This window comes from Eimeria tenella, genomic scaffold (genome assembly GCF_000499545.2).
Source record: "Eimeria tenella Houghton genomic scaffold, Eth_scaff1, whole genome shotgun sequence".
NCBI classification, from domain to species: domain Eukaryota; phylum Apicomplexa; class Conoidasida; order Eucoccidiorida; family Eimeriidae; genus Eimeria; species Eimeria tenella.
This window is the reverse complement of record NW_013541457.1, coordinates 1,181,504-1,189,805: the sequence shown is the minus strand read 5'-3', so window position 1 is coordinate 1,189,805 and position 8,302 is coordinate 1,181,504. Positions and strand designations below refer to the sequence as shown.

The window sequence follows — 8,302 nt, the reverse complement described above, 5'->3', positions numbered from 1 at the left end:
GCACCACCTGGACAATCTCACATGGAATATCCTGCGCCGCTGTCGAATTTATCCATTCGTCGAATAGAGTGTGCTCGAGTTTTGCCGTAGGCCAAGGAGACTCCTCGTCACTCTCCGCTGCCACCGAAGCGATTGAGGCCAAAGGACTACGGCAGCCGAAGGACGTGGGTTGATTCCCAATCGACGCGCAACAAAGCGCGCCTTGCCATTCATCCGAGAGCCTTAAGGGCACTGCCGAACAGGCTTCGGGCAAAGCCAGTATGAGATGCAAACCGTGCAATGGAGTCCTGAGATCATTTGTGTCGGCCGCCGCCTGACGAACCAGCGACGTTATCCGCGCCTTCGCCTTAGACCCGCACCACTGGCCATTCACATAGGTTCGGAGTTTGTTTGATTGGAAATACCAGGCCACCTTGTGTTCCGTCAGCCAATCCAAACCCAAGACTACGTCGTAGGGAACGGTTCCCACTAAAAAGTCCCCGGAAAAACGCGTATGTCCGCACCACAGCGTCAATCCCGTCACTACCCGATCAATGCGTTATTATGTACCTGTAGCAATGGTGAACCTATGTTCTTTTGGTAGTCTCCGCACTTTCAGAGGCAGTCGTTCGACTATTTTAAAACTAATGAAACTTCTCGAAGCCGCAGTGTCCAACAGGGCCTCACAAGGGCTCCCTGCGAGCTCAACGCGAAGTACCGCCGTCGCGCCCGCACAACACAACGCTCCCGCTTGATCGTAAGACTCTTTCGTGCAAGTCTCCCTCCACCAGTGTGGGACAATCTCTCTCGCGTCTGACCTATAGCCGTCTTCTATTGTCTCCGCAGACTTCCTGCTGCTATTTATCGTCGCGTCCGGAGTCTCTTCACTCAGGGTCGACTCTGACCCAGACTCCCGTCGCGTTTCCGGAAGCGGCGGAGTCCCTTCCGCGCGCTCGTCGCTCTTATCAGCCCCTCCCGCAGTGCGGAGGAGTTGGTTTCCCAACTCGTGGGAGACTGGAATGGAGTTAGGGCCTGTCGCTACCGCACGCATCATCCCTTTGCCATGGCTACGCGGCCTAGAACGCTCGTCTCCACCCACGCCTAGGCCCGCACGTTTAATGTTTCCGTTTTCTCAGTGCTAGGACGTGGGCTCCCTACTGCTCTTGTCCGCCGGCTCGAGCCGGCCTCGTTCATACGTAGGACAGTACCGAGCATAGTGTCCCACACCGCCACACTTCTTGCATATTTCTCCCGGACGTTTGGTACGTTCCCCTTTGCTAGGGCAGACACGTGCCGGATGTCCGCGACCCTGACACTCAAAACAGTTAGCGTGGGTTCCCCTCTGTTTACATGCATGCATTGCATTTAACGTGATAAGCTCGGGGACGACCCACTCCAGGTTTTTCATTCGTGTGCGAAGATGACGGTTTTCAGGCAGAATGCAGTTCTGTGTTTCACGGCCATGAAATGAAGGAAGTTTGCTGCTGCATAATTTCACGTTTCCGATGTCCTTTGAGCGAATTGGGTGAAGCATTGAGCTAGCAAAAGGAACGTGATGAAATGTCGGCCCCCTCTTCACTTGGCAGATTTCACGATCCGTGTGTTGCTTCCCACATGTGCAGAAGAAACAATATTGGACCCGTGATCGTAACTAACGCATTGAGCATATGTCTTACGAACTTTACATTGATCGAACGCTCGTGATTATTTAATGTTGTCCAACACGGTTTCCTGTCCCGAAGCGTGCTGCAACCCGGACGACTCTTGCGTTCATGCAAGAATGCTTTACTGCGCTGGTTTTGATTCGCAAAGCACACGCAGCAAGCGTTTCACGAATGTCGCAAGCCGTGAAAAGGCGCCCTAGCATATCTTTGTGTGTGTTCCTAGCAGCTAACAGCATCCCGCACTCGCCCAAACAAAGCCATCCCCTCGCATTCATCTCGTCCAAGTTCTCGCCGGAGAACCGCAGACTCTTGCGCCTCCCTCTAGCTAATACCGCCGACATAATATGGTATTCATTTTGATCCGAAACACGCAAGAACACTTGCGTCTGCTGACCCGGTGCATACCCGCCTAGTGGTAAACCTAGTTGATTCACAGTGCGCAATGCGCGTGCAGCGCTCTGCATTCTCCACAACATCTAGCCTGTCTCGCATGAGACATCGCATGAGAAACAAGTTGGACACAGCATACAATCTCAACAGTTTCGTGTGAAGATTCAAGTGAAGACCCAGCACCAAAAGAACGCAGCCACAGTGTTGAGTCCTTTAGATGTCTTTCGCCTACAGGGCTTAACAGCAGTTACGTACCCCATTCGATACGTCACTTAGTGTTGTTAGGAAGATCGTCTACACGGCCGCACCGCAGCTTTTGCGATGAGCTGAATGTGACAGCTTTAGTTTTGGTCCTCCGTGGGCGTGCGACGTTAACAATTTCGAGCCACGGACCACTCCACCCTTCCACATAATTGTACAGTCCAGCTCGTCGTGGAGCTTACTGAATGAAGCAGTGAGGTGGCGAGAGGAACCTCCTGTGCAGTAATATTCCTGTTCACGTGGCAAAAATACACGAACATCGTTTTGGATCACGCATTTGTAGAAGGACCAATTTCAGATAATGAATTACATGAACAGCGTTTCAGTTCTCTCTCACAATCTTCACAACTACAAAACCCTTCCGTGCGTTTTCTTGCATTGGCCAACATTGGCCAACACAATTTGCTGTCCCCACGTGTGCCGCAATCGCGACTATTCTTGCCTTCACGCCGAGAATGCTCCTCCCCATAGGGACTAGAAGGTGAGCTCCGAGAAGGGGGCGAATCGAGGAGACAGATTTGAAAGACTTTTAGAATTGTCGTATTTCGATGGAATAAGGCTATAGAGACCGAGAAATGGGGCTATACTAGGCGTAGTATGTAGACCTGGTAGAGGGGCAGGAAGCAGCGTAGTCGCAGCAGTAGGCGCCGCGCACTACATCTGGGGACTCTTCCGGGATTGAAATCTTTATTCTTTCCGGACTTGGGAGTAGAAATACTATGTTTTAATGCCTTGCACCTAGAAATCTTTGCTCGGTAAGGGATGCACCTCCGCAACGGACGCGTTATCGGTCCCACACCGCAGGAGACTCCTACAATGTCAGTCAACAAAATGCCGAGCGGGACACCAGCCCATCATCGCCACGCGACTCCAAAGCCCACCGTGGCAGAGCGGTCGCATGGGCATAAGGAGGCGCCCCCGCAGGAGATACCTTTGCTCAATGTTATGCCAGGGGACAGTCCCTTCATCACCTGGGACAATTCCAGTCCGAAATGAGTGTGATAAGAACTGTAATAGGGGGCACCGGAGAATCCGGCTCAACGACCCCTATACTACCTGAAGACGGCAGCACTATCCAGGCTTTTCTGCTGCGCATCGAGCGCCGGTACACCCAGATGGGATTGGAACCGCGCGAGTGGGGAAATGCACTTATTGACCATCTTGTATGCCCGGCTCTAACGTATTGGATGTATCTACGGAGAACTATCGACCTAAGCGACTGGGCGACAGTACAGCGCAGACTATTGGAGCGGTTTGACAGAACAATGTCGCAGAGTCAATTGTTAACGGAGTTGGCCAAAGTACGGTGGAATGGTAACCTGAAGGAATACACGGACCAGTTTGCGGTTGTGGCTGAACGGGGGTTGGGTCTTGCCCCCGACAAACTCGCGGATTATTACTGCACCGGGCTACCGACAGACTTCCATCTTCTAATAACCAATAACGGAAAGGGGAAATATCAGTCGTGGGAACAAGCGGTGGCCGCCGCAATACAGCTCTACGAGCCCAAGCAGAGTGTGCTGGAACTCCGAGAAAGGACCAGTCGAGCCATAAGGGCGGCCGTCCAAGATAATGGACCTAGTGGGCACCAGGAAATTGAAAATCGTTCTGGGGGAACCCACGTTAACTGTTTTGAGTGTCAGGGTCGCGGACATCCGGCACGTGTCTGCCCTAGCAAAGGGGAACGTACCAAACGTCCGGGAGAAATATGCAAGAAGTGTGGCGGTGTGGGACACTATGCTCGGTACTGTCCTACGTATGAACGAGGCCGGCTCGAGCCGGCGGACAAGAGCAGTAGGGAGCCCACGTCCTAGCACTGAGAAAACGGAAACATTAAACGTGCGGGCCTAGGCGTGGATGGAGACGAGCGTTCTAGGCCGCGTAGCCATGGCAAAGGGATGATGCGTGCGGTAGCGACAGGCCCTAACGCCATTCCAGTCTCCCACGAGTTGGGAAACCAACTCCTCCGCACTGCGGGAGGAGCTTATAAGAGCGATGAGCGCGCGGAAGGGACTCAGCTGTTTCCGGAAACGCAGCGTGAGTCTGGGTCAGAGTCGATCCTGAGTGAAGAGACTCCGGACGCGACGATAAATAGCAGCAGGAAGTCTGCGGAGACAATAGAAGACGGCTGTAGGTCAGACGCGAGAGAGATTGTCCCACACTGGTGGAGGGAGACTTGCACGAAAGAGTCTTACGATCAAGCGGGAGCGTTGTGTTGTGCGGGCGCGACGGCGGTACTTCGCGTTGAGCTCGCAGGGAGCCCTTGTGAGGCCCTGTTGGACACTGCGGCTTCGAGAAGTTTCATTAGTTTTAAAATAGTCGAACGACTGCCTCTGAAAGTGCGGAGACTACCAAAAGAACATAGGTTCACCATTGCTACAGGTACATAATAACGCATTGATCGGGTAGTGACGGGATTGACGCTGTGGTGCGGACATACGCGTTTTTCCGGGGACTTTTTAGTGGGAACCGTTCCCTACGACGTAGTCTTGGGTTTGGATTGGCTGACGGAACACAAGGTGGCCTGGTATTTCCAATCAAACAAGCTCCGAACCTATGTGAATGGCCAGTGGTGCGAGTCTAAGGCGAAGGCGCGGATAACGTCGCTGGTTCGTCAGGCAGCGGCCGACACAAATGATCTCAGGACTCCATTGCACGGTTTGCATCTCATACTGGCTTTGCCCGAAGCCTGTTCGGCAGTGCCCTTAAGGCTCTCGGATGAATGGCAAGGCGCGCTTTGTTGCGCGTCGATTGGGAATCAACCCACGTCCTTCGGCTGCCGTAGTCCTTTGGCCTCAATCGCTTCGGTGGCAGCGGAGAGTGACGAGGAGTCTCCTTGGCCTACGGCAAAACTCGAGCACACTCTATTCGACGAATGGATAAATTCGACAGCGGCGCAGGATATTCCATGTGAGATTGTCCAGGTGGTGCACGAGTATCGAGGGGTCTTTCCGGATAACGTATGTAAGGGATTACCGCCGAAGGGCCCTCATGATCACCATATCCTACTTGTACCTGGAAAATTTCCAGCAAAATCTGCAATATAACGTATGACCCCTGATCAGCTCACATTCTACAAACAGGAGATAGCTAAATTATCGGACAGTGGTTGGATCGGACCGACCTATTCGCCTATTTGCTCTCCTACGATCATGGTAGACAAACGTGATGATGGCTTCGGGGAGCGGAAGATGCGTATGGTTTTTAATCACCAGGCTCTAAATGCCCTTACGATAGCCCCTGATTTTTCACTACCTCCCATTCAAACCATTCTGGAGGTGCTAGGAGGCGCCAAATATTTTTCCACCTTGGATCTTGAAGCAGGATTCCATCAAATACGTATGGCTAAGGGAGACCGGTGGAAGACGGCCTTCCGGTCTGTTCTCGGACTATTCGAGTACCGAGTAATGCCCTTCGGCCTCAAGGGTGCTCCCGCTACGTGCCAGGCCAATATTAATGCCTATCTACAACCTTTATTGGGACAGGGCGTTATTGCGTACCTAGATGATGTACCTATCCATAGTTCCGATCTCTCTGGGCACGTTTCTCTCCTGCGACAAGTCTTAAGTATTTTTCGTAGACATCAGTTCTACAAAAAATTCCGCAAATGCAAGTTTTCAAGGCGAACAACTACATATTTGGGTTATACCATATCTGCTGCGGGGATCAGACCTGCAGAAGACAAAATCGAAGCCATCCGGCATTGGCCAGAGGTGCTGGAGAACGAAACGCAAGTGCGCCAGTTCTTTGGCACCATAAATTACTGTCGCATGTTCATGGGACCGGACTATGCAGACGTTGCCCGGCCGCTGGTTGATCTTACGCGTAAAGACGTCAGTTTCGAATGGACAGAGCTTCACACGCAAGCGGTGAGGCAGCTCAAACAGCGCTTAATCGACTTCACTACATGACAAGTCCCTGACACCACAAACCCTTCGAGTTACACACGGAAGCCCCTGGTTATGCGATCGGAGCAGTTCTCGAACAAGACGGCAAACCCATCGGCTTCCTCAGCCAAGTCATGAATCCCACACAACAGAGATACTCGATCTACGATCAGGAACTCTTGGCGTTGGTCATGGCACTGGACAGGTGGCTGCACTTGCTCCGTGTTTCCAAGGTAACGGCTTACACTGATCATCAAGCTCTCACCAATCTCCAACGACTCCAAGCATCGAAGCCTCTGCAAGGACGCACCGCCCGGTGGCTAGACTTTCTTGCGGAGTTCCCGGATTTGCACATCACTTATGTTCAAGGAGCGCGCAATCAAGTTGCTGATGCCTTGTCTCGCCGTCCCGGTCTTCCACCTGCTCACAAGACACACCAACGACAGCACTGATGCTTGCAGTAGAACAAGCGCGCGGCTCGTCGATCTCGTGGTCGGCCTGCCAACTGTAGAGAGCTCGCCGGAATTCGTTCGCGATGATCCAGACAACGCACCTTGCCACCTCCACCTTCAACTCTGCCGCCTGAGCCTAATCCAGAGGCTGAACATCTTACACCTGCAACGAAGACACGAGCTGACCCTCCTGATGCGCATGCATGGCCGAAAGCCTACTCGAAGTGTCCTGTTTTCCGCGCTCCCTACGAAGCCGCAGCAAACCAACCAGGAGAAGCTTTGCAAATAGAGTTTCGCAATCGTCAGGTCACCTTTCGCTATGTGCCGCCTTACTTGCATATTTGTATTCATGGACTATGGCGAATCTGTGTTCCACAATTCCCTGTGTTCCTTACGCATCTCTTCCATTCATATCATGACCATGTAACAGCGGGCCATCGATGCCAAAAGAAGACCTTTACGACTCTCGGCAAGCACTACTACTGGCTAGGGATGCATTTTTACACTACTCCATATGCTGAATCCTGGATTCACTGTCGTGTGTCTAAGTGGCTGAGCCAGAAACCTGGAGGCCTTCTTCAACAGCTACTCATCCCTTCGCGTCGGTGGACACACGTGGGCCTTGACTTTATCATAGATCTTCCCCTTACAACGACAGGGAACGTCTGGATTCCTGTGATGGTCGACTCCCTCAGCAAGATGGCTCATTTTGTTCCTGCAAAGAAGTCATTCACAGCAGCAGACACCGTGGAGCTTCTCGCAGACCGTCTTATCCGCTATCACGTTTTCCCAGAGGTGCTCATATCGGATCTCGACTCCCGCTTCCAGTCGGATCTCTGGCAACAACTCTGTAGTATACTTATATCAGTACATCAGAAACGAAATCTTAATCTGTCCACAGTCATGAAAAAATCAAAATGACCCGTTTTGTCGCGAAGGCGGTGGGCATGAAGAGCACACAAGCAGAGCTCAGATTGAGAGACAGCGCTTTAGCTCGGCCAGTGAAGCAGCAAGCAAATGGTGCTAGCGAACACTTTAAATTGCTTCCGATATTTTGAATAGAGCGGAACAATCCTGAGAGCTTTTGAGTGTGAGGAAGGGTTGCCTTCTACCTTTTTCTGACTACCAAATTGTGAAATTAAGTAGTTGTGTCTCGCTATAGAAGTGATTCGGGCACTTCGGCAGGGAGAAGAATTGTGTAGAATACCAGTTGAACCAACTTGCCCTGTATCTGGCTACAAAAAAAATGTGGGCGCCACACTTGGCCGACCATTTTTTCCCGCCCCTTCGCCTGTACACACAGCGTCTAAATATCGTCACCTGCAATAATCAAGTGCCCCAGCTTGTGAGGCTCACAGCTCAAGGCTCACGTATGACTTACCGATTGACGAACCCAACGGGTATAATGTTCTACAAGGCATTAACCTCGGATATAAATACTTTGTCTGGGAGCATTATGTGAGCGTTCCCATGCTTCCAGAGAGAGCATATGGAGGCCGAGCTCATGTGCAGGTCGGTGCGATGTTGAGATATGGGAGCACTTAACGGTGCCAGCACAACATATTTTATTTCGCCATTATAACTCAGACTCTAGCTTTTGGGATGGACCAACATTTGAGATGGAACTATGAACTGTGTTCACTCACCGCTTCCCGGTGAGTGCTAAGGA

At 51.8% G+C, this 8,302-nt stretch overlaps 4 protein-coding genes across 4 annotated transcripts in view; 3 read left to right on the top strand and 1 right to left on the bottom strand.

Annotated features, from left to right (window-relative positions):
- Window positions 1-1,033, bottom strand: part of ETH_00005505 (uncharacterized protein) — a gene marked incomplete at both ends in the record, with an annotated part of 1,245 nt that extends 212 nt beyond the window's left edge. The window contains 2 exons of the mRNA XM_013372492.1: window positions 22-468; window positions 550-1,033. Of these exons, the coding sequence (XP_013227946.1) occupies window positions 22-468; window positions 550-1,033 (931 nt within the window). The remainder of the gene's footprint in view (window positions 1-21; window positions 469-549) is intronic.
- Window positions 1,034-3,286: 2,253 nt separating this feature from the next.
- On the top strand, window positions 3,287-4,108 carry ETH_00005500 (uncharacterized protein; the record flags this gene model as incomplete). The annotated part of the gene is made up of 1 exon (XM_013372491.1): window positions 3,287-4,108. One exon carries the CDS (start codon window positions 3,287-3,289, stop codon window positions 4,106-4,108), a length of 822 nt encoding a protein of 273 aa, XP_013227945.1.
- An 84-nt stretch (window positions 4,109-4,192) lies between these two features.
- Window positions 4,193-5,341, top strand: ETH_00005495 (Reverse transcriptase, related; the record flags this gene model as incomplete). Its single annotated transcript, XM_013372490.1, has 2 exons — window positions 4,193-4,676; window positions 4,758-5,341. 2 exons carry the CDS (start codon window positions 4,193-4,195, stop codon window positions 5,339-5,341), a joined length of 1,068 nt encoding a protein of 355 aa, XP_013227944.1.
- Window positions 5,342-6,315: 974 nt separating this feature from the next.
- Window positions 6,316-6,633, top strand: ETH_00005490 (uncharacterized protein; the record flags this gene model as incomplete). Its single annotated transcript, XM_013372489.1, has 1 exon — window positions 6,316-6,633. One exon carries the CDS (start codon window positions 6,316-6,318, stop codon window positions 6,631-6,633), a length of 318 nt encoding a protein of 105 aa, XP_013227943.1.
- Between the last annotated feature and the right edge of the window lie 1,669 nt (window positions 6,634-8,302).